At 40.7% G+C, this 25557-nt stretch overlaps 2 protein-coding genes and 1 pseudogene across 3 annotated transcripts in view; 1 reads left to right on the forward strand and 2 right to left on the reverse strand.

The window, feature by feature from the left end:
• The window catches only part of HKR1 (HKR1, GLI-Kruppel zinc finger family member), a 410249-nt gene that overhangs the window by 305681 nt on the left and 79011 nt on the right, over nucleotides 1-25557 (reverse strand). The window lies entirely within an intron of this gene.
• Nucleotides 27-24016, forward strand: ZNF829 (zinc finger protein 829). 2 transcript variants are annotated; one of them, XM_025368101.1, is made up of 6 exons: nucleotides 27-308; nucleotides 1060-1184; nucleotides 1292-1349; nucleotides 3559-3685; nucleotides 3995-4090; nucleotides 22435-24016. In XM_025368101.1, the coding sequence occupies exons 2-6, from the start codon at nucleotides 1147-1149 to the stop codon at nucleotides 23412-23414; spliced, it is 1299 nt and encodes a 432-aa protein (XP_025223886.1). In that variant the 5' UTR covers nucleotides 27-308; nucleotides 1060-1146; the 3' UTR covers nucleotides 23415-24016. The 2 variants fall into 2 exon arrangements, with proteins under 2 accessions (XP_025223886.1, XP_025223887.1); XM_025368102.1 differs by lacking the exon at nucleotides 27-308 and adding an exon at nucleotides 350-523.
• LOC112612774 lies at nucleotides 10143-10591 on the reverse strand (annotated as a pseudogene).

Genomic DNA, 25557 nt, shown 5'->3' on the forward strand with positions numbered 1-25557 from the left:
CCCGCGGCCTCACTCAACATCCGGCCAGAACACGTCTGCGTTTCCTGTGTGAGGGTGAGGCGTGGGCCCGGTTCCCGGGGAGGCTCATCTCCATTGCCCAGCACTACAGCGACCCGCAACTCCGAGGCTTGGCTGGATGTTGAGAGTTGAGGGAGCAGCCGTTTCGGGTGGGCCCAGGCGAGGAGCTGACAGGAATTGGCGTGGGTCCCGCTCTGGACTACATTTCCCAGAGGGCCTGGTGGCCTGCCACTTTTCTCGCAGGAATTCGAACGTTTCGTCACTCCTGGCGGGACTCTTAGATCTGGGAGGTGAGATATTTTGGTCCCCGGGAGAACTGGCTCAGGTCTGCAAGTTCCCATCCGGGATGACTGGAAAGGGCTTAGTTGAGGATACCGAAGGCTGGTGGGGAGCTGGCGCCTTGGGTCGGTGCGGGCGGAGCTATTTGAAAGGGGGAGGTTGTGTTTGGGAGGCCGAGGCGGGCGGATCACGAGGTCAAGAGATCGAGACCATCCTGGCCAACATGGTGACACCCCATCTCTACTAAAAATACAAAAATTAGCTGGGCGCGCGCCGGTAGTCCCAGCTACCCGGTAGTCCCAGCTACTCGGAGGCTGAGGCAGGAGAGTCACTTGAACCCAGGAAGCGGAGGTTGCAGTGAGCCGATATCGCGCCACTGCCCTCCAGCCTGGCGACAGAGCAAGACTCTGTCCCCACCCCTCCAAAAAAGAGGGGAGGCTGTGGAATTGTCTGGGAGATAATAACACTGCGGCTTATGTGCTGATATGGGATACCTGTCACTGGAGGGGTTGTGGCTGTGTGTACCCGTGGTGATGTGTGATTGTGACTGCGACAGTGTGGGGTGCCTACGATTGTGCAGCTGTAATTGTGTGTTTCCTATGTGATTGTAACTGTGTTACCGTGTGTGGCTCCGTGTGTGCAGGTGAGACGTGCATGTCGCCTTGATTTAAGTGTGACTGTCCCTAACGGTATGTGGCATTCTGTGTATGAGTATGGAGTCCCGTCAACTGTGCGATTGTGACTCCAGAACTCTGTCTCTAGGAAACCTCTCTGAGGTCTGGTGGTCAGATTCGAACCCTGGACAGCAGTGAACACAGCCTTTTCCCTGAGCCACTGGAATTGGACAGGATGCCCCATTCTCCTCTGATCTCCATTCCCCGTGTGTGGTGGGTAATGGGGCTGGAGAAGACCTCTTACTTGACTAATTTGGGTACCAAGAAAAACCTGGTGTCTTACAGTTACTCTTCCCTCTCTCAATTTTACCTTTCTCCAGGTGTCACCCAGAAGAGGAGGAAAGAATGCATGATGAACTTCTACAAGCAGTATCCAAGGTGTGTTGGGGTTTCTTCTTTTTCTTCTGAAAATTCTTGCTTAATAAAGGAATGTCATTTAATTCTAGGTCCCTATAATTTTCCCATCACAGAAAAGGATGGTTGCTCCACTTATGCTTGCTGAATTTTCTTCTTAAATATTTATTATGATTTAAAAATAAAAGGATGATTAGTTTAGAGATCTCAAAAATACAGCATTACCAGGAAAAAATAAAATTTGACCACTCAGATAACTAGTGTTAATATTTTAATGTATTTTCATTATTTGTCAAGAACCAAATTTTGTTTCATTTGCCATTTGATGTTCTACATTTTTACAAAAAAAGTGTCATAAATATGATCCCACGTAATCAAATGGTCTTGGGAAATATATTTTTCTACGTTTGAAAAAACTATGGTATCTACTTTTTTAAAATCAGACATGCCAGACTTTTAAATCCTCATTTGAATATATACCTGTACTTAACACCCCTCTACCCCCACAGGTTTGAATTTGGGTCTCCATCATTAATAATAAAATTGAATATATTCCATATGTTTATTGGTTTTTAGCGTTTCATCTTTTGTGACATGTCAGTTCAAATCTTTACTCATTTTTGTCTTGGAATAGCTCTTATTGATTCATATGAGTTATTTATGCAATCTGAATCTCAGTCCTTTATTGTGTTTTCCTAATACTTGGAAGATTTCATCACTTCCTGTAAGATGATTTTATGATAAGTTCTTTTTTTAAAAAAGCTGAGTTTATCAATATTTTTTCTTTATGGTTGGTGCTTTTTGTATCTTATTTAATAAATCCTTCCCTGTCCCAAGGTCATGCAGATACTCTCCTATATTTATGCTTAAAGCCATAAGTTTCACTCTTTTTTTTTTTTGAGACGGAGTCTTGCTCTGTCCCCCAGGCTGGAGTGCAGTGGCCAGATCTCGGCTCACTGCAAGCTCCGCCTCCTGGGTTCACGCCATTCTCCTGCCTTAGCCTCCCGAGTAGCTGGGACTACAGGCGCCCGCCACCTCGCCCGGCTAGTTTTTTTTTTGTATTTTTTAGTAGAGACGGGGTTTCACCGTGTTAGCCAGGATGGTCTCGATCTCCTGACCTCGTGATCCGTCCGTCTTGGCCTCCCAAAGTGCGGGCATTACAGGCTTGAGCCACCGTGCCCGGCCTTTTTTTTTTTTTTTTTTTCTGAGTCTCGCTCTGTCGCCCAGGCTGGAGTGCAGTGGCCGGATCTCAGCTCACTGCAAGCTCCACCTTGATTCTTTCCAGTACAATTTGTGTTCTTCTCAGAGCAAATTGCCTTGTTTCTTCTTTTGCCTTATTTTATGTATGTGTCGCTATTTTTTTTCAAATTCTCTAACATTGCTGTCAGTTGCCTGTCGATATTTTCTGCATGATCACACATACTAGCTCCTTAGTTTTCTTTGGAGATGTCTTTCCTATAGTCCTCACTTCTTCTGTTCCTAGATGCTGTTCTCTCAGTCTGCTGCTGGATGGTGTTCTAGGATTTGCCTTTTATAATTATACTGGCACTTTCATCACCATTTTCATGTTAGTTTTCCAGTGTCTTAATATAGTACCTTTTCTTTTTCCTAACTTACTCCCTAGTTTTGATGGAACATGTAGCCCAGTAGCTTCCTAAGAAAAGCCACATTGGAAATACTTTTATCATTCCCTGCAGATTTAAAATTATCTTGATTTAATCTTCATAGTGGCTTAGTAATCTGATTGGAGATAGAATTCTATTTCAGAATTTATTTTCCTTTATTGTATTAAAGGAATTGCTTGGTTTTTTTCTTGTTTCAAATGATGCTATTGAGAAGTCTATTGCCATTCTTATTCCTGAAAACTTATGTGATCTGTGTTTTCTTCCTAGAAGCTTTCAGAAACTTTCATTTTTGTTTTGCCCTGATATTCTGAATTTTTACTCCAAGTATTATGAGATGTGTTTGAAAGCCCCTCCCATTTTCCCCTCTCTTGGGGCATAAAGGGAAAGTGGGGAGGGGGAAGAAACTTACTAATTGAACTGAATGCTTGCTGTTTCCTGTCACTGGAAAAGTCCAGCCTATTTGTACATCCCTTTGTACACAGGACATATATCTTCTGATATGATAGGATTCACCCCCTTTAATTTTGCTTACTCTGTCCTTTCTTGCCACCTCTACCACCATCTTTTTCTTTTTTCCTTCCATTGTGAAAGCATGTTTGTTGTTTCAGGGGTCATTGATGTTCAGGGATGTGTCCATAGACTTCTCTCAAGAGGAATGGGAATGCCTGGACTCTGGTCAGATGAATTTATACAAAGAAGTAATGTTGGAGAATTTCAGCAACCTGGTTTCAGTGGGTAAGGATAACTATTCCCCAAAATTCAGAGTCTGCCCTTGTAAATGTCTCCTTTCTCCACTGTGAATTATTTGCTTCATGTAACCAGCTGAATTTCTGCTCCTTGTTCCCTAAGGAATGGTTTGAGTTGAAATAGAATGGAAGAGTTGGAAGTGGGCAGCTCCAATGGGCTGCGGCTGAAGCTTCATCTTCTCCATCTTTCTCTGGTCCTTCTTGTAGTGTCATCTTTTCTTTGATCACTAAGGGACTCGATCTGATTTCTGGGGAGCCCACAGCATAACCGTGTCCCATGTCTTTTCTTGGTGAGCAGGACTTTCCAGTTCTAAGCCAGCTGTGATCTCCTTATTGGAACAAGGAAAAGAGCCCTGGATGGTTGACAGAGAGCTGACTAGAGGCCTGTGTTCAGGTAAGTAAGAGATGATGGCTCAGGAGCAGGGCTATGAAGAGATACACTTCTGAGATGTTATCAGGAAGCTCCCTTTAAAGGCCGGAAGCCTCTTCCATATAAGGTATCCCACTTTTTTTCCTCATACTTTCTCCCTAGTCCAATATAGCAAGTACTTCCCTGGCTATAATTATGCTATAATTATTCTACCCACATGTTAGGTTTCATTCCTTCCTATGATACGCTACGTTTAGAATTGTATAACAGTAGACATTCCTACCCTAAGAAATAGATGTGTGTAAGTGCGTGTGTGTGTCTTTTTCTTTCCCTATAGTTGTTTTCATTTTATCTACTTTCAGCTATTTAACGTCTTTGACCAGTTCATTCTGGATTTAATAACTCATTCTTCCATTTATCAAACATTTGATTATTTCTTACTTTAAAAGAAATTGAAGGATAACATACACACATAAAACTACATGACTATGATTACATAGCATGGTGAAATTGAGAATGGTGAAACCACTACTAGGACAATAAGTGGAACGTTACTAGCACCTCAGAACCCCTTCTCTGCCTCTTCCCAATCATCAGCCTCTTTTTCCTCTCCCAAAATAAATACCATCCTGATATTTAGCACCAGGGATTCGTTTTGCCCATTTCTGAACTTTATATAGATGCAGTCGCACAGTATTTAGTCTTTTGCCTTTGGCTTTTTTTGCTCAACATGTTGTTTATGTGACATATCTATGGTGCTGCATATATCTGGTGTTAGTTCATTCTTATTGGCTATGTTGTATTTCATTCTATGAATATATACATATTTATTTATTTATTTATTTATTTATTTTTTGAGATGGAGTCTTCCTCTGTTGCCCAGGCTGGAGTACAGTAGTGTGATCTCGGCTCACTGCAACCTTTGCCTCCCGGGTTCAAGCGATTCTCCTGCCTCAGCCCCCAGAGTAGCTGGGACTACAGGCCTGTGGCACCACGCCCAGCTAATTTTTTGAATTTTCAGTAGAGACAGGGTTTCAACATGTTGGCCAGGCTGGTGTCAAACTCCTGACCTCAGGTGATCCACCTGCCTCGGCCTCACAAAGTGCTGGGATTACAGGTGTGAGCCACTGCCTCCTGCTTCATTCTATGAATATATTTTAAATTATGCTTTATATATTATTAATTACTATAAGTGACCTTTCTACTGTTGACAGCTGGTTTGTTTGCAGTTTTTAGCTATTACGCATAATGCTGCTGTGAACGTTCCTGTGTATAACTTTTGGCAAATGTATGTACACATTTCTTTTAGATATATACATAAGAGAGGAATTACTGAGCAATAGGATATGTGTGTGTTCAACTTTAGTAAATATACCAATTTTCCAAAGTAGTTATACCAATTTGCAGTTCTGGTAGCAGTATGAAGGTTGCCATTGCTCTGCATTCTTACATTCTTACCAGTTATTATTGCCAGGCCCTTTAATTTTAGTTATTCTGCTGTGTGTGTTCTGTGACATGCCTGTTTAAGTTTCTTGGCTAAACTTAGTCGGTTGTCTCTCTTTTTCCTGTTGCTTTCAAAGAATTCTTTTTATATTCTGTGTATCAGCCCTGTGTTTGGTTATACATGATGTAAATATCTCCCACCACTTTATATCTTGTCTTTTACTCTTTTAATGGTATCTTTTGATGAACAGAAGTTAATTAATTTTAATGTGGTCATAGTTATCTTTTTCTTTAGTGTTGCTTTTTTGTGTCCTGCGTAGGAATCATTGACTACCCTAAGGTCATGAAGATATTTCCTATGTTATATTCTAGTAGCTTTATTGTTTTACTTTTTCCATTTACATCTACTTTTCTGAAGTTGGTATTTGTATGTGTTGTGAGGTAGGGGTCAAATTTCATTTTTTTCCCATGTGAATATCCAGTTGACTTCTTAGTGTTTATTGAGATGACTGTCCTTTTCCCATTCTCTATAGGACTACCTTGGTCATAAATCATGTATTCCTATTTCTGTGAGTCTGTCTCTGAATTCTGTTCCTTTGGCTTATTTGTCTATCCTTGTGCCAATAGCACACTGTATTAATACTGCAGCATGTAATAAATCTTATCTAGTAGAGCAAGTTCTCCTATTGCTTCTTAGTCCTTTGCATTTTCATTGTAAATTCTAGAATTAGGCCGGGCACGGTGGCTCATGCCTGTAATCCCAGCACTTTGGGAGGCCGAGGTGGGTGGATCACCTGAGGTCAGGAGTTTGAGACCAGCCTGGGCAACATGGTGAAACCCCATCTTTACTAACAATACAAAAATTAGCCAGGCGTGGTGGCGAGCGCCTGTAATCCCAGCTACTCAGGAGGCTGAGGCAGGAGAATCGCTTGAACCGGGGAAGCGGAGGTTGCAGGGAGCCAAGATCGCACCATTGCTCTCCAACCTGGGGGACAAGAGCAAAACTTAGTCTCAAAGAAAAAAAAAATTAGCATTAGCTTATATAGAGTCATTTGAAACTTAATCAAAATGGCAAGTTATACTTTGCATGAGAATATTAATATCAGTTTATGGAGAATTAAGATTTTTATATAGAAAGTCTTATAAAAATGTTTGACTTTTTAATTTTGTACACTAGGCCGGGCGCGGTGGCTCAAGCCTGTAATCCCAGCACTTTGGGAGGCCGAGGCGGGTGGATCACGAGGTCAGGAGATCGAGACTATCCTGGCTAACATGGTGAAACCCCGTCTCTACTAAAAATACAAAAAACTAGCCGGGCGTGGTGGCGGGCGCCTGTAGTCTCAGCTACTTGGGAGGCTGAGGCGGAAGAATGGCATGAACCCGGGAGGCGGAGCTTGCAGTGAGCCGAGATCACGCCACTGCACTCCAGCCTGGGAGCACAGCGAGACTCCGTCTCAAAAAAAAAAAAAAAAAAAAATTTTGTACACTAGTCTGCTAGGTGCTGTACAGTTTAGAAAATAAGTAGGCTTATTAAGAAACTTGTTATCTAATGCAGGATATATAATTTCTACAGAATAAGATTCTGTAAATAATTTCTACAGAATAAGATTCATCAATGAGAAGATCAAACAGGAAGCTCAGAAGAAAGTTGTAAAACAGTCAAAAAATATGGAAGTGGAAATTCATCCAAGTAGAAGTTAATGGTTGGAGCCCTAGAAGTAGATGTTGTTACCTATAGAGTTAGCATTGGAAATAGAAGATCCATGCCTCCCTGGAGAAAGAATTCTAGATTTAACGAAGCTCTAGGAACCTAGGAAGGAGTTTATGAATCTTCACTTTTTCCTAGCTATCAGTTGATCTTAGCTGCTTTTAAGTATTTTATTTCTGTCTCCAAACACTTTTCCTCCCTATCAACTTGCTAATTCACCCCCTTCTTAATCTTACCTTAACCTTGTACCTTTCTACTTGAAAGGTGGTCTCTGTGTATTCCTTTTTCATTTTAAAATAATTAGTTTAATTTTCATTAAAGTAATATATTTACAGAGTTTGAAATCACAGTGTTATAAAGCTTATATTGAAAAACAGCAGCCCAGGCCAGGCGCAGTGGCTCACACCTGTAAACCCAGCACTTGGGAGGCTGAGGTGGGCGGATCACTTGAGGTCAAGAGTTTGAAACCAACCTGGCCAACGTGGCGAAACCCCATCTCTACTAAAAATAAAAAAATTAACTGGGCATAGTGGCAGGCGCCTGTAGTCCCAGGTACTTGGGAGGCCAAGGCAAGAGAACAGCTTGAACCCAGGAGGTGAAAGTTGCAGTGAGCTGAGATCATGCAGCTGCACTCCAGCGTGGGAAACAGGGTGAGACTCCATCTCAAAAAAAGAGAAAAAAGAAAAAGAGCAGCCTGCTTTTTCGTGTATACATTCCTACCCTGAGTGCCCCGGTCCCTCTCATCAAAGACAATACATTTTCAACTCTTACTTTCATTCTTCTGATACCTACCTTCAATTTTTGCATAGTATGTTTGTTTTGTCATTTTGTGATACATAAAACTGTAAAAGTATTTCCTGATGTCTTGTTCTGATAGTTGAGGGCTGGTCTCTGGTAATCACCATATGTATCTTGACTATAGCAATATTCATAGTTTATATCCTGATTACACAAATGTTGTTATAACTTTCCTGTTACCTACTTAATGTGCATCCCTATTTGTGTTATGCCTTACGTTTATTTGTATTGTAGTTTGTACTTTCTATTTTGACATCTTTGCTTAATAATAGTCACTTAGGAATGTTTTTACATACTCTTCCCAAGTTCAAATACTGAATTGAAAATAAACCCATCAAAACTGAGATGTCTTTTTTATGTATCAGTTTTACATTTTGGAACAACTAGTTTTTTAAAGACAAAACTATTGTTATTATTATTATTTTTTAGACAGAGTTTTACTCTTGTTACCCAGGCTGGAGTGCAGTGGTACAATCTCAGCTCACTGCAACCTCTGCCTTCCAGGTTCAAGTGATTCTCCTGCCTCAGCCTCCCGAGTAGCTGGGATTACAGGCACCTGTCACCATGCCCGGCTAATTTTTTTATTTTTAGTAGAGACAGGGTTTCACTGTTGGCCAGGATGGTCTCGAATTCCTGACTTCAGGTGTTCTACCCGCCTTGGCCTCCCAAAGCGCTGGTTTTACAGGTGTGAGCCACCATGCCTGACCTATAATTTCCTTGATAACAAAAGCATATCTATTACATTTCTGTTATGATTATTCCCAGATAGTCTCAGCTACTCAAATTATAATGTTTAATCACAGAAAAATGTGGGAGGTAGGTAATTCAGAACTGTGATACATAAACATTTTAACAGACTCCTGAGTTCATGTGATACCACTCCCGAGTTCATGTGATACCACTCCCCCATAGCCACCCACATTCCTTATAAGCCTTTATAAAAAGGACAGAAATGCCTTTTTGCACATTTGTGCCCTGCACATACCATAACTAAAATTAGCCTTGACCCAAAAACAAAACAAAAAGAACCACATGTATTTATTTACATTACCCAAAAGTATAGCCATCCTCTAACATAAAAAACAAGGTATACATATGAAATAATAGTGGCATATATGTTAAAACTATTCTTGGGAATCAATGTTTTAATACCTTATGTTAGAAATCATCCAGGTTTTCGAGGATTATCTATTAATTTTTCTTAATGTCCATTGTTTTAAAGTTAACTAAAAATCTTGACTATTATATTTAAACTGACACACTACAGAGCAACACAGTTACTTTTTTCTTCTTCTTCTTCTTTTTTTTTTGAGACAGAGATTTGCTCTGTTGCCCAGGCTGGAGTGCAATGGCGTGATCTCGGCTCACTGCAACCTCCGCCTCCCAGGTTCAAGCGATTTTCCTGTCCCAGCTTCCTGAGTAGCTGGGATTACAGGCGTGCGCCACCATGCCCAGCTAATTTTTGTATTTTTAGTAGAGACAAGGTTTCACCATGTTGCCCAGGCTGGTCTCTAACTCCTGACCTCAAGTGATACACCTGCCTCGGCCTCCCAAAGTGCTGGAATTATAGGCGTGAGCCTCCGCACCGATTTGGTTTAACACATAATTGTATAGTTTTTATAATTTTATTTTATTTTATTTTATTTTGAGACACAGTCTGGCTCTGTTGCCCAGGCTGGAGTGTAGTGGTGCATCTTGGCTCACTGTAACCTCCCACACACCCACCTCTCCCAGGCTCAAGTGACCCTCCCACCTCGGCGTCCCTAGTAGCTGGGACTACAGGTACACGGCACCATGACCGGCTAATTTTTGTATTTTTTGTGGAGATGGGATTTTGCCATGTTGCCCAGGCTGGTCTCGAACTCCTGAGCTCAAGTAATCCGCCTGCCTTGGCCTCCCAAAGTGCTGGGATTACAGGCGTGAGCCATAGCATCCAGCCTAGTTTTTATAATCTTAAAATTTACATTTTGCACTGATAAAATCAGGAGGAAGATATATAGTTATTTTTAAACCAGAATTATTAAGCCAGTCTTTTTAAAAATTTGTTTTTGAGCTAGCAGTTCTTGTGAGATTGTGACGTTATTTTTGCGGGGGAGGGGGGAACTTGTTTTGTTTGCAATTTTATAATTAGTTTATGTATTTGACGATCAGTGAGTGATTAGTTCTCATCCCATTGACTGTCTGTAGATTTTTGAAAGATGTAACAGGTACATAGGTAACCAAAGTATAGAGCTTATTTGGTGAATCGTCATCCCCATTACGTTTTCTGGACAACCTCACACGGATTCGTTATGGGACATTACGAATTCGTTATGGGACATTCCGGATTCGTTATGGGACATTCCTGATTCCTTTGGTCCAGGCAGCTTTGTTGAGCCTGGTATCAATGCGCACATCTGGAGTTCCCGTCTCCCTCATGGCAAATTTCTGAATCTCTTTGAGTGCCCGAGGGCACACTTCTTGAAGCCCACTCCATGGATGCGCTTGTGCATATTGATGGTGTACTTCCGGGTCACCACCTTCTTCATTGCAGAACGGCCCTTTTTCTTCTCGCCACCCTTCTTTGCGGGAACCATTCTGCCAGGTCCAAGTTGGAAAGGCTTGTTTTTTTTTTTAAGGCTAGCACATTCAAACTTTTAGAAGTTTTCTGTGACTATCTTTGCACTACAGTCACACACCTGAATAGCCCACAAAGCTGAAAATATTTGCTATCTTACTCTTTATAAAAAAGTTGCCTAACCCCTGCTGTCTATGAACCAGAGTAGCACTCCTTTAATTTTTTTGTTTTATTTTCAGCTTTATTAAGGTATAATTCACATACCATACAGTTCACCCATATAAAATGTACAATTCAGTGACTTTTAATATAATAGAGTTGTATAAACATCACCATAATCAATTTTAGAACATTTTTATCACCTCAGAAAAACCCCTGTACACTCTAGCTGTTACTCCCACCCCTCTCCAGCCCCACGCAACCATGAGTTGATTTTCTCTATGGATTTGCCTATTCTGGACATTTCATATAAATGGAATTGTACAATATGTGGTCTTCTGCAAATTCCCTGTTTCATAACTTAATGCTCTTCAAGGCTCATCCATGTTGTAGCATGTATCAGTATTTCATTTCTTTTTATTGCCAAATACTATTCCATTTTATGGATATACCACATTTATCCATTGATCAGTTGATGGACATTTGGGTTTCCTCTTTTAGGCTATTTTGAATAATGTTGTATGAACATGTCTGTAAGTTTTTGTGTGGACATAAGCTTTCAGTTCTTTCAGGTTTCTACCCAGGAGTACAATTGCTGGGTCATATCATAACTCTGTGTTTAGCTATTTAAGGAACTGCTAGACTCTTTTCCAAAATGGCTACACCATTTTACATGCCCACCAGCAGTGTATGATGGTTCCAGTTTCTCCACATCATTTGCTAACACTTGTTATCTTTTTTTTTTTTTTTTAGACAGTCTTGCTCTGTTGCCCAGGCTAGGCAACAATGTCAGTTCACTGCAACCTCTACCTCCTGTGTTCAAGCAATTCTCTTGCCTCAGTCTCCTGAGTAGCTGGGATTATAGGCTTATGCTACCACATCCAGCTAATTTTTGTATTTTGGTAGAGACGATGTTTCACCATGTTGGCCAGGCAGGTCTTGAACTCCTGACTTCAAGTGATCCACATGATCCACCTGCCTCAGCCCTTCAAAGTGCTAGGATTACAGGAGCGAGCCATCACACCTGGTCTGTGTTTTTATTTATTTATTAATCTTTATTTTTAATTTTTTGGGTACACAGTAGGTATGTATATCTATGGGTTACATGAGATATTTTGATACAGGCATGCAATGCTCATATCAGGGGAAATGCGATATCCATCACCTCAAGCATTTATCCTTTGTGTTACAATCTAATTGTACTCTTAGTTTTTAGGTTTTTTTGTTTTGTTTTGTTTTGTTTTTTAAGATGGAGTCTCACTCTGTCACCCAGGCTGAAGTGCAGTGGTGTGATCTCTGCTCACTGCAACTTCTGCCTCCCAGGTACAAGTGATTCTCGTGCCTCAGCCTCCCAAGTAGCTGGGACTACAGGCATGTACCACCACACCCAGCTAATCTGTGTGTGTGTGTGTGTGTGTGTGTGTGTGTGTGTTGTAGAGATGGAGTTTTACCATGTTGGCCAGGCTGGTCTTGAAATCCTGACCTCAAGTGATCCACCCACCTCAGCCTCCCAAAATGCTGGGATTACAGACATGAGCCATCATGCCCGGCCTCTTTTAGTTATTTTTAAATGTTCAATTAAATTATTTTTGACTACAGTCACCCTGTTTTGCTAGCAAATACTGTTACTCTTTTTTATATGTGTTTAAACAATTTTTTTTTGTATATGAATCTTTTTAAAAAATTATTGTATAAATTCTAGGTGTACAACATGAAGTTCTGATACACATACATATTGAAATAATTACTGTAGTTAAGCGGGTCATATCAAATAACTATAATTTTTTTCTTTCTTTTTTTGTTTAGGGTAAAAGTACTTAAAACCTACTTTCCTGACAAATTTCTAGTATACAATAGAGTATTACTAACTGTAGTCCTCCTGCTATACATTAGATTTCTCATGAGCTTTTTTTTCTAAGTTTTTATTGATACAAATTATACATATTTATGGAGTACAAGGGATAGATTGATGCATTCATACAATGTATAAGGATCAAACCAAGGTATTTAGATACCCATCACTCTGAATATTTATCAATTGTTTTATATATATATATATGTATTTTTTTATTTTACTAATAGAATGTGCGCGGTGTCTTTTTTTTGTGTATGTGAGAGAGTTTCACTGTTAGCCAGACTGGAGTACAGTGTCATGACCACAGCTCACTGCATCCTTGAACTCCCAGGCTCAAGGGATTCTACCACCTCAGCCTCCTAAGTAGCTAAGACTGTAGGTGAATGCCACTATACCTAGCTAACTTTAAAATTGTTTATAGAGATGGGGGTCTCCCTGTGTTCCCCAGGCTGGTCTCAAACTCCTGGCCTCAAGTGATCCTCCTGACTTGGCCTCCCAATGTTCTGGGATTACAGTTATGAGCCACTGTGGCCCTGCTATTAAGTTTTTTTGGTTCCTTGTGAATTGTGGATATTAGTCCCTTCTCAGGTGAAGAGTTTGCAAATATTTTCTGCCATTCTACAGGTCTCTTCACTCTGTTGATTGTTTCCTTTGCTGTGCAGAAGCATTTTAGTTCAATATAGTCCAATTTGTCTTTTTTTTTGTTGTTTGCCCCTTATTGAAAATATCTTTAAGGTCTTATCTAAAATATATTTGTATATTCTTCTGAAGTGTTTCCCCTATGTTTTCCTCTAGTAGTTTTATAGTTTGGGGTCTTATAGTTAAGTACTTAATTCATTTTGAGTTTATTTTTGTATATGGTGAGAGATACAGTCTAGTTTCATTCTTCACTCTATGGATATCCAGTTTTCCCAGCACCATTTATTGAACAGGGTGTCCTTTTCCCAATGTCTGTTCTTGGCACCTTTGTCAACCATCAGTTGACTATAAATACATGGATTTATTTGTGGGTTCTCTCTTCTGTTCCTTTGGTCTTTGAGTCTGTTTTTATGACAGGACCCTGTTTATGAAAGTACCCTTTATTATGCTGTTTTGGTTATTACAGCCTTGTAGTATATTTTGAAGTTTGATTCTTCCACTTTTGTTCTTTTGCTACAGATTGCATTGGCTATTTGGCATCTTTTATGATTCCCTACAAATTTTAGGATTTTTTTTTGTTTTTGCTGTTTATGTAAAAACTGACTGGTATTTCAGTAGGTATTGCATTGAATCTGTAGATTGCTTTGGGAAATATGTTCATTTTAACAATAGTTCTTCCAGTGCATGAGTATGTAAATATCTTTTTATTTGTTTGTGTTGTCTTCAATTTCTTTCATCTGTGTTTTGTAGTTTTCCTTGTAGAGGTCTTTCACTTCATGGTTAAATTTGTTTCTAGGTTGTTTTTTGTAGCTATTATATTAATAAATGGGATTGTTTTCTTTTTTTTTTTTTTTTTTTTTTTTTTTTGAGACGGAGTCTCGCGCTGTGTCACCCAGGCTGGAGTGCAGTGGCGCGATCTCGGCTCACTGCAAGCTCCGCCTCCCAGGTTCAGGCCATTCTCCTGCCTCAGCCTCCGAGTAGCTGGGACTACAGGCGCCCGCCACCACGCCCGGCTAGTTTTTTGTATTTTTAGTAGAGACGGGGTTTCACCATGTTAGCCAGGATGGTCTCGATCTCCTGACCTCGTGATCCGCCCGCCTCGGCCTCCCAAAGTGCTGGGATTACAGGCTTGAGCCACCGCGCCCGGCAGGGATTGTTTTCTTGATTTGTTTTTCAGCTAATTCATTATTGTGGATGTATAGAAATCCTTTTTTTGTTTTTGTTTTTGTTTTTGTTTTTTTGAGACAGAGTTTTGCTCTGTCTCCCAGGCTGGAGTGCAATGGCATGATCTCAGCTCTCTGCAGCCTCCGCCTCCTGGGTTCAAGCAGTTCTGCCTCAGCCTCCTGAGTAGGTGGGACCACAGGTGCCTGCCACCACACCTGGCCAATTTTTGTATTTTTAGTCAAGACAAGTTTCACCATGTTGGCCAGGCTGGTCTCAAACTCGTGACCTCAAGTGATCCACCCACCTCGGCCTCCTGAAGTGCTGGGATTATTGGCGTGAGCCACCATCCCCAGCCTACTACTTGTTTTTGTATATTGATTTTGTATCTTGCAACTTTACTGATTTCATTGATCAGTTCCAAGAATTTTTGGTAGCATCTTTAGGTTTTTATATATATGTAAGATCATGTCATCCGTAAAGGGACAGTTTTACTTTCTATTATCCAGTCTGGATGCGTTTTATTTCTTTCTCTTGCCTAATTGCTCTGGATAGGACTTCCAGTACTATATTGAATAGCAGTGGTGAATGTGGGCTGCTTTGTCTTGTTCCAGTTCTTAGAGGAAAGGCTTTCGGCTTTTCCCCATTCAGTATGGTGTTAGCTGTAGATTTGTCATATATGGTCTTTATTATGTTAAGGTATGTTTTTTAATGCCTGATTGTTGAGAGGTTTTTATAATGAAGAGATGTTAAACTTTATCAGATGCTTTCTCTGCATCTATTGAGCTGATCATATGGTTTTTGTCCCTCATCCTGTTGATCTGATACATCATGTTATTGATTTGCTTATGTTGAACCATCCTTGCACTTTTCAGGAAAAATCTCACTTAATCGTTGTATATTATCCGTTTGTTGTATTATTGGATTTTGTTTGCTAGTATTTCATTGAGGGGTTTTGGGTCTATGTTCATGAGGGATATCAACTCTTTTTTGTTGTTGTCGTCATGTCCCTCTCTGGTTTTGGTATTAGGGTAATGCTGGCCTTGTAGAATAAATTAGGAAGAATTCACTCCTCTTCCATTTTTTGGAATAGTTTGAGAAAAATTTAGGTTAGTTATTTGTAATTTTGGTAGGATTCAGCAGTAAAGCCATTTAGTCTTGGGCTTTTCTTTGTTGGGAGACATTTTACTACTGCTTCAATCTCGTGACTTGTTATTAGTCTGCTCAAGTTCTTCTGCTCTGTTTCTTCCTGGTTCAATCTTGGTAGGTTTTCATGTATCCAGAATTTTTCTGTTTCCTCTAGGTTATCTGATTTGTTAGCATATAGTTGCTTGTAGTAGTCTTTGATGATCTTTAATTTCTTAATTGACCCAGTGGGCATGCATGAGCAAGCATATTGTTTAATTTCCATGTATTTGTGTGGTTTACAAAGTTTTTATTATTGATTTCTAGTTTTATTCTAGTGTAGTCTGAGAAGATACTTGATATGATTTTGATTTTTAAAAATTAGTTATAACTTGTCTTATGGCCTAACATATGGTCTCTTCCTGGAGGATGTTCCATGTGCTGATAGGAAAAATGTGTATTCTTCAGCTGTTGGATAAAATGTTCAGTTAGTGTCTGGTAGGTCCATTTGGTCTAATGTCCAGTTTAAATCCAAAGCTGTTGATTTTCTATCTAGACGAACTGTCTAATGCTGAGAGTGGGATGTGGAAGTCCCATACTATTATTTTATGGGAGTCTATCTTTTTTTGTTGTTTTATTGAGACAGAGTCTCGCACTGTCGCCCAGGCTGGAGTGCAGTGGCACAATATTGGCTCACTGCAACCTCTGCCTCCCAGGTTCAAGCAGTTCTCCTGCCTCAGCCTACTGAGTAGCTTGGATTACAGGTGCATGCCACCATGCCCAGATAATTTTTTTTTTGAGACAGAGTCTTGCTCTGTCACCCAGGCTGGAGTGCAGTGGTGCAATCCCAGCTCACTTCAGGCTCCATCTCCCAGGTTCATGCCATTTTCTTGCCTCAGCCTCCCAAGTAGCTAGGACTACAGGTACCCACTACCACGCCTCGCTAATTTTTTGTATTTTTAGTAGAGATGAGGTTTTACCATGTTAGCTAGGATGGTCTTGATCTCCTGACCTCTTGATCCACCTGCCTCGGCCTCCCAAAGTGCTGGGATTACAGGCATGAGCCACCACGCCTGGCCACACCCAGCTTATTTTTGTATTTTTAGTAGAGACAGGGTTTCACCATGTTTGAAAGGCTGGTCTTGAACTCCTGACCTCAAGTGATCCTCCTGCCTCAGCCTCCCAAAGTTGGGATTACAGGCATGAGCCACCACACCCAGCCCTATCTCTCTTTTTCGATCTAATAATATTTGCTTATATATCTGGGTGCTGCAGTGTTGGGTGCCTATAAATTTAGAATTTTATATCTTCTGGCTGAATTGATCCCTTTATCATTCTATAAAGACCTTCTTTGCCTCTTCTGCAGTTTTTTACTTAATATCTGTTTTATTTAAGTACGGCTACTCTCACTTGCTTTTGGTTTCTGTTTGTGTGCAGTATTTTTTTTTTCATCCCTTCACTTTCTGTCTGTGATTTTATAGATAAAGTGAGTTTCTCACAGTCAGTATATAGGTGAGTCATATTTATTTTATCCATTCAACCAGACTGTATCTTTTAAGTGGGGGATTTGGCTGTTTACATTCAAAGTTATTATTAATAGGTGAGGATTTATTCCTAATCTGTTAATTTTTTGTATGGTTGTTTTATATCCTTTTTCTTTTCTCTTATCATTTGGTTTGGTGGTTTTATGTAATGGTTACATCTGAGTCCTTTCTCTTTCCATTGGTATATCTGCTCTACCAGTGAGCTTATTTTCATTTGTTTAATGATGGTAGATATGTCTTTCACTTCCAGATGTAGGACACCCTTTGCCATTTTTGATAGGGTCACCCTAGTTGTGACAAAGTTTCTCTGTTTTTGCTTCTCTGGGAAAAACTTTCTCCTTCATTTTTGAAGGATGGCTTTGCTAGGTATAGTATTCTTGGCTGACAGTGCTTTTTCTTTTAGCACTTTGAATATCTCATCCCATTCTTTCCTGGCATGGAAGGTTTCTGCCAAGGTATCTGCTACTAGTCTGATGAGGGTTCTCTTATATGTGACTTGATGCCTGAGGGTTCCCTTATATGTGACTTGATGCTTTTCTCTTGCTTTTTTTAGAATTCTCTTTGTCTTTGACTTTTGACAGTTTGACTGTAATGGACCTTAGAAGACCTTTTTGGATTGAATCTATTTGGGCATCATTGAGCCTTCTGTATCAGGATGTCTGTATTGCTTACAAGACTTGGAAAGTTTTCAGTTATTATTTTGTTAAATAGGTTTTTATGCCTTTGCCCATCTCTTCTCCTTCTAGAATACCCAAAATTTGAATATTTGGTTGCTTTATGATGTCCCATATGTCACCTAAGCTTTCTTCAGTTTTAAAAATTACTTATTATTTTTTACTTTTGTCTTCCTGGATTATTTTTAAAAACCTGTCTTCAAGTTCAGAAATTCTTTCTTCTGCTTAATCTAGTCTATTGTTGAAGCTCTCTCAATTGTGTTTATTTCATTAATTGAAATTTGTCAGCTTCAGGACTTCTGTTTGGTTCTTTTTCGTGATATCTATCTGCTGAATTTCTCATTCAGATCATGAATTGTTTTTCTGATTCTTTTGGTATTTATCCATGTTGTATTGGGTCCCACTGAGCTTCTTTAATATCATTATTTTGAATTCTTTTTCAGGTACTTGATAGATTTATTGTTTGTTGGAATCTGTTGCTGGAGAATTAATTGTGTTACTTTGGAGATGTCATGGTTCCATGCTTTCTCATGTTTCTTTCATCCTTACATTGATATCTATGTATTTCTTGTTCTGGTCATTTTTTCCAATTTTATGGATTTGTTTTCATAAGGAAAACTTTTTTCCTGTACATGTATTTATAGTGTTGGTTGGGTAGGTTGTTTTGGCTTTGTTCTAGGTGGATGCAGTAGTATAATCTCCACATGATTTCTTTGGCTGCAATCAGTGGCAGCAGTGTCTGTGAGTTCCTCAGTGACTTAGGGTTTGGTTGTTAGTGGAAGCTGTGATGAGGCTTTTCTGGGATAGGGATGCCAGCTATGCTGGTCTGTAGGCCCCAGTGGTGTTGGTGATAGCCTGGGAATGCTGGATCATGGGGCCCAAGGTGGTGTATTCAGACACTTGGTAGCTGCTCCATGAAGGTTGATCCCTGGGCCTCCAGATTGCTTGCTCAGGTGCTGGCAGTAGCAGCAGTGGGCCAGGAAGGAAGGCAGGTCCTTGGGCTCCTTGTTGGCATGTATGGCATTGATTATGACAATAACATTAGTTAGCCAACTCTTTGGGCTTTGAAGCAACATATGCAGGCACCAGCAGTGGCAATGGCAAGCTGAATGGGCCAGTCTCTGTTCCTCTAGGTGGTGTGTACATTTTGATGCTTGCAGTGGTGTTGGCAGCAGGCTAGGCTGGCCTGTCCTCGGGTCACTGGCAGGGGTGTATGGATGCTAGTGATGGTGGGTGGGCTGAGTCAATCCCTGGGCTCCCAAACGATAGATGGTGGGCACTGGCAGGCTAAGAAAGCCCATAATTAGGCCCCCAGAAGACATGTTCAGGCATTGGTGGGAGTGTGAGGAGTGAATTCATCCCCACACCCCTGGACATTGCATATAGGCAGTGGCAGGGGCAGTACCAGGCATGGAAACCCTGTCTTCTCACCCTCCGAGTGGTGCATGTGGATTCAGGCTATGGTGGGTAGGGTAAGTCAATTCCCATGCCCCCAGACAGCATGCTCGGACCTTGGTGGCACATTGGCTCTGCCTTCCTCATTTGTGGGGATGGTTGGTGCATGTGGGCACCAGCAATGGCCAGCAAGGTCAGTCGATTCCCAAACCCTCAGATGATGTGCGGAGGCAGCAGCTTTGGTGGGCCAGGTAGGCTTGATGTTAGGCCCTTTGATGCTGCCCAGCACTAGTCTTAAGGCCCCTGAAGGCACTTGCAGATGCATAGGGACCCAGCTGCTTGGAAGTAGTGGTGTTCCTGTCAGTGGCAGTGGCCCCAGGCAGGTGACTCTCAGGCTCTGGGGAGCACACACTTCAGGTCCCGCTGTCCCAAAGGCAGCTTCCAACTCTGTTGTACTGCTCATTCCCCAGGGTGTAGGACTCTGAGTGCTGGACTGGAGTACTGGGGACCTAGCCACACCAATGGTTCTAGCCATCATTGCAGTGCTGTAACCCTCTACATGGACATGGGGAGAAGCCAGCAGAGCTCCATGGATGTAGAGATGGAAGAACTGTTGAGTCCCTGGGCAGGATGTAGTCTGGTGGGAGCTGGGCTCCCAAAATGGCACCATGCTGCAGTTGCTTGGGTTTGGGGAGGGACCCAGAATGAACTCTCTATCTAGAACAGTATTGTGTAGACACTGGGCAGCTGCCTTTACTAGTCTTAGGGCCATGAGGGCTGAGGGGCTGTTTTGTGGCTAGGATTGCAGGAGTCCACAGTGGGAATGTGGTCTCCCTTACCTTTCCCCTGGGCTCCAAGCTGATCCTGGCCAGGCCAACTGCTTTGCTTCTCTCTTTGTGCCTCAGAGGTTCCCTGTTACTTCCCTGCTGAATTCCAGTGCTCTGTCATAGATGCTCAGTTTGGTGTGTGATTATCTACTCGCTGTTTTGGTCCTTCTTTGTGGAGGAGGTAAATGCTGGGTGCCTCTAGTCATCCATCTTGTAACTCCACTCTAAAAATGTATTCTTGAGAACAATAAATCTAGACTCATTTATTGCCTCAGTAATTCTTTAGGTAGTTTGCCAGGAGCTGAGTATATATTAGTGAAAACATAAAACATTTCTTGATTTTGTTGGATCTATGCAGATTATATAATATTACAAATAATAAGTGCTATTAATAAGAAATAGCAGGAAGATCTGAGGCCTAATAACAGGAAGACCATAATTTAGACTGAAGATCAGTTATGGCCTTCTAGAGATATGCTGTTTGAGCAGAGGCTCAAATGATGAGCAGCAATTAGCAGGGCCAACAATGGTGATAGCATGAGGGGTATGCCAGGTAAAGGGGAGATGTGTGTGGAAAGGCCCTGAGAGGCAGGGAGAACTTGATGTGCTTGACGGACTGAGGCTTCTTGAGCAAGTGGAAGTGGAGTATAACACAAGGTTGAAGAGGTAGGTAAGAGCCTCATTATTGGAGTCTTCTTGGTAATTACCAAGGAGTTTAGATTTTCAGTAGGGCAAAGCGAGACAAAATACCACACCAGTTGCTGAAAGGATTAGAGGGTGCTGGAACATACTGGGGAGACCATTAGGAGATTCCTGTAGTGGTCTAGGAAAGAGGGGATTCAATAATTAAATAAGGACAACTTTAAGAGATTTTTAGGGACTCACCCAGACTAAGTTTGGCCAATGATCATGTGGAGGGAGGACTTGAGATAGTCTAGCTGGCTTTATTTTGATTTCTTCAAGCCACTTCATTTGCTCAGTATCTGTTTTTGCTATGGCATTCTTTCATAATAATAGCTACCAATACTGAGTGCTTACTTTACATCAGATTATTTACATACATTATTCTTCATCTTTTTAGCAATCATGAGTTAAGTGTCATTCCCATTTCAATAAACAAGGAACAGAGGGCTCAGAGGTTAAGTAATTGCCTTAAAGCATAGAACTGGGGCTCACAGTTTATATGTTGACATGGACTTCCTTTCTTCTCATAGAGTACATTTCATCCTGTCTTAACTCTCTTGTGTCTCAAACTTGAGCTGTCTTCCTTCTCAGTCACTGCTATGACTTGAATGATTCATTTCTTTTTCCCAAGGTCAACATCACAGAATTCCAGAGCAAATTATTTTCAGTGAGTCCCTAACCCATATCATGCTTTATGCACAGAAGAGATTTACCTGTCTACTCTTCCCACCAGTTGTGTTCAGCATATTACATTTGTTGGAGGCTAGTGATTTGCCAGTATACCCTTGCACAGTCACTGAACTCCACCCACCCCTGCCATTTAAGCCTTTCAACACATTTATTATTCTTAATAGTCCTTTGATGAGGTCTGACAATTATCTACAAATTGCAAAACATACAGTATCATGCTCTGTGTATGTGACTATATGTTTATACATGTATATATAATTAGAATCTCTTACTCACAGTGCATGCCCTGGAGCAGAGGCGGCATCCTGCTGGCCTGTCCTCCTCCATGGCCCTCCAGCTGAACCCCTGCCAGGCCATGCTAATGGCCTTGCAGTCGGAGCGCCACGAGCTGTATGATGAGGAGACACAGAGCTGGGTCTCAGGCAGCGTCTGTAGGAGATCTGGGGTGGGGGCAAAGAAAAATAAAAATAAAAAATTTGAATCTCTCTATAATATGGAAGATGGTGCTGAACACTGTGTATTCACCAAGGCTTAAGGTGACTGTGGTTCAGACCAAAATTTGAGGATCATAGAGGTCATCTACTTTCCAAATCCATATCCTCAGCTTCTTTTATTACCTCTCCTAACGTCTATGCTTTTCTTGTCAATTTTACAGATTGCCTAGCCACCTTTGAAAACTAAATGTGTAATTTCTCAGATATTCTTTTCAGTTTAATCCTCCCATTTCATTTTTAGAAGTTTTGTTTTGTTTTGTTTTTTTTTGAGACTGAGTCTGGCTCTGTCGCCCAGGCTGGAGTGCGGTGGCCGGATCTCAGCTCACTGCAAGCTCCGCCTCCCGGGTTCACGCCATTCTCCTGCCTCAGCCTCCCGAGTAGCTGGGACCACAGGCGCCCGCCACTTCGCCCGGCTAGTTTTTTGTATTTTTTAGTAGAGACGGGGTTTCACCGTGTTAGCCAGGATGGTCTCGATCTCCTGACCTCGTGATCCGCCCGTCTCGGCCTCCCAAAGTGCTGGGATTACAGGCTTGAGCCACCGCGCCCGGCCCATTTTTAGAAGTTTTAACTCGCTCAGAATAGGAAAATGTATTTGCCTTTGTATTTTCTTTTCAGATCTGGAATCAATGTGTGAGACCAAGATATTATCTCTAAAGAAGAGACATTTCAGTCAAGTAATACTTACCCATGAAGACATAACTACTTTTATTCAGCCCACATTTCTTACTCAACCTCAAAAAACTATGAGTGAAGAGAAACCATGGGAATGTAAGATATGTGGAAAGACTTTTAATCAGAAATCACAATTTATTCAACATCAGAGAATTCATTTTGATGAAAAACCCTATGAATCTAAGGAGTGTGGGAAGTCCTTTAGTCGTGGCTTACTCGTTACTCAACATCAGAGGATTCACACTGGTAAAAAACCCTATGAATGTAAGGAATGTGGCAAGGCTTTTAGTTGTAGTTCATATTTTTCTCAGCATCAGAGGATTCACACTGGTGAGAAACCCTATGAATGTAAGGAATGCGGAAAAGCCTTTAAGTATTGCTCAAACCTTAATGATCATCAGAGAATTCACACTGGTGAGAAACCCTATGAATGCAAAGTATGTGGAAAAGCCTTTACTAAAAGTTCACAACTTTTTCTACATCTGAGAATTCATACTGGTGAGAAACCTTATGAATGTAAAGAATGTGGGAAAGCCTTTACTCAACACTCAAGGCTTATTCAGCATCAGAGAATGCATACTGGTGAGAAACCTTATGAATGTAAGCAGTGTGGGAAGGCCTTTAATAGTGCCTCAACACTTACTAACCATCACAGAATTCATGCTGGGCAGAAGCTCTATGAATGTGAAGAATGTAGAAAGGCCTTTATTCAGAGCTCAGAACTTATTCAACATCAGAGAATCCATACAGATGAAAAACCATATGAATGTAATGAATGTGGGAAGGCCTTTAATAAAGGCTCAAACCTTACTCGACATCAGAGAATTCACACTGGTGAAAAGCCCTATGACTGTAAGGAATGTGGAAAGGCTTTTGGTAGTCGCTCTGACCTCATTCGCCATGAGGGAATTCATACTGGTTGAATGACAGAAAGCAAAGTAAGACCGTTTTGTTAACCTTTATAATATATATATTTTTAAAACAGGTAATGAGAACAAATTAGGATACACATTATCAAAGGTTCTCCTACATAATAGTTTTTAAAGGATACAATAACAAAGTACCAAGTACCAAAAACCTGGTGACTTAAAACAAGATAAATTTATTCTCTTACAGTTTAGAGCCTGGAAATCTAAAATCAAGGGTGCTGACAGTTTGGGTTCCTTCTGAGGTCTCTGAGTGAGGATCTGTCCTATGCCTTTTTCTTAACCTCTGTTAACAGCTGGCAGTCCTTGGCATTCCTTGGCTTTTACATACATCATTCCAATGTCTGCCTCCATCTTCACATTGCATTCTCCCTGTGTATCTCTGTGTATGTCTTGTCTTTTATTTGGACACCAGTCAGGTTAGATTGGGGTTACCTGGTAACCTCATCTTAACTTGATTACATCTGTCAAGACCCTATTTCCCAGTAAGGTCACATTTACTGGTACCAGGGGTTAGGTCTTCAGCATATCTTTTTAGGGGACACAGTTCAACCCATAATACCCTGTTAGAATGATTTTGTCTAATATATTTGTAATTTCCTTTTACATATAAATTGTTAGTCAAATATATTTTTATTTTATTTTATTTTATTTTACTTTATTTTGAGACAAAGTCTTGCTCTGTTGCCCAGGCTGGAGTGCAGTAGTGCAGTCTCAGCTCACTGCAACCTCCGGCTCCTGAGTTCAAGTGATTCTCGTGCCTCAGCCTCCCAAGTAGCTGGGATTACAGGCATGTGCCACCATGCCCGGCTAATTTTTTTTTTTTTTTTGTATTGTTAGTAGAGATGGGGTTTCACCGTGTTGGCCAGGCTGGTCATGAACTCCTGACCTCAAGTGATCTGCCCGCCTTGGCCTCCCAAAGTGCTGGGATTACAGACATGAGCCACCGTGATGGCCAAAACAGACTTTATACCAACAAAAATTAAAAAGGACAAAGAAGGTCATTTATAATGATAAAGGATAAATTCAACAAGATAAAACAATCCTAAATATGTATGCACCCAACATTGCAACACCCAGATCCATAATACAAATACTACTAGACCTAAGAAAAGAGATAGACAGCAATACAACAATAGCAGGGGACTTCAGCACTCCATTGACAGCACTAGACAGATCACTGGGACAGAAATCAACAAAGAAACTCTGGACTTAAATTGGACTCTAGACCAAATGAACCTAACAGACATCTGAAGAACATTCTACCCAACAATCACAGAATATATACTCTTCTCTTCTATGCATGGAACATTCTCAAAAATAAGTCATATGCTGGATCACAAAGCAAGTATCAATAAATTAAAAAAAAAATCATATCTAATATCTTCTCTGACCACAGTGGAATAAAAGTAGATATCAACACCAAGAGGAACTCTCAAAACTATACAGTTACATGGAATTTAAACAGCTTCCTCCTGAATGATTGTTGGGTCAATGATGAAACTAGGGTGGAAACTTAAAATTTTTTGAAATAAATGAAAATAGAGACACAACACACGAAAACATCTGAGATATAGCAAAAGCAGTGCTAAGAGAGGATTTTATAGCATTAAATGCCTATACCAAAAAGATAGGAAAATCTCAAATGAATAGCCTAACGTCACATTTCAAGGAACTAGAAAAAAACAAAACAAACCCAACTCAAAGCTAGCAGAAGAAAAGCAATAACAAATATCAGAGCAGGCGAAAATGAGACTGAGAACAAAAGAATGCAAAACATCAGTAAAAGAAAAAGTTGCTTCTTTGCAGAGGTAAAACTGACACCACTAGCTAGATTAACCAAGAAAAAAAGAAGGTTCAAATAGATACAATCAGAAATGATAAGGTGACATTATAACTGATAACACAGACATATAAAAAATCAGCAGACTATATGCACATATTAGAAAACCTAGAGGAAGTGGATAAATTCCTGGAAACACATAACCTTCCAAGATTGAACCAGGGAGAAATAGGAATCCTCAACAGACTACTAATGAGTATTGAAATTGAATAGTAATAGAAAAAATCTTGCAACAACAAAAAGCCCAGGACCAGACAGATTCACAGCTGAATTCTACTAGACAGGCAAGGAAGAACT

The sequence above is a fragment of the Theropithecus gelada genome, chromosome 19 (assembly GCF_003255815.1).
Source record: "Theropithecus gelada isolate Dixy chromosome 19, Tgel_1.0, whole genome shotgun sequence".
NCBI classification, from domain to species: domain Eukaryota; kingdom Metazoa; phylum Chordata; class Mammalia; order Primates; family Cercopithecidae; genus Theropithecus; species Theropithecus gelada.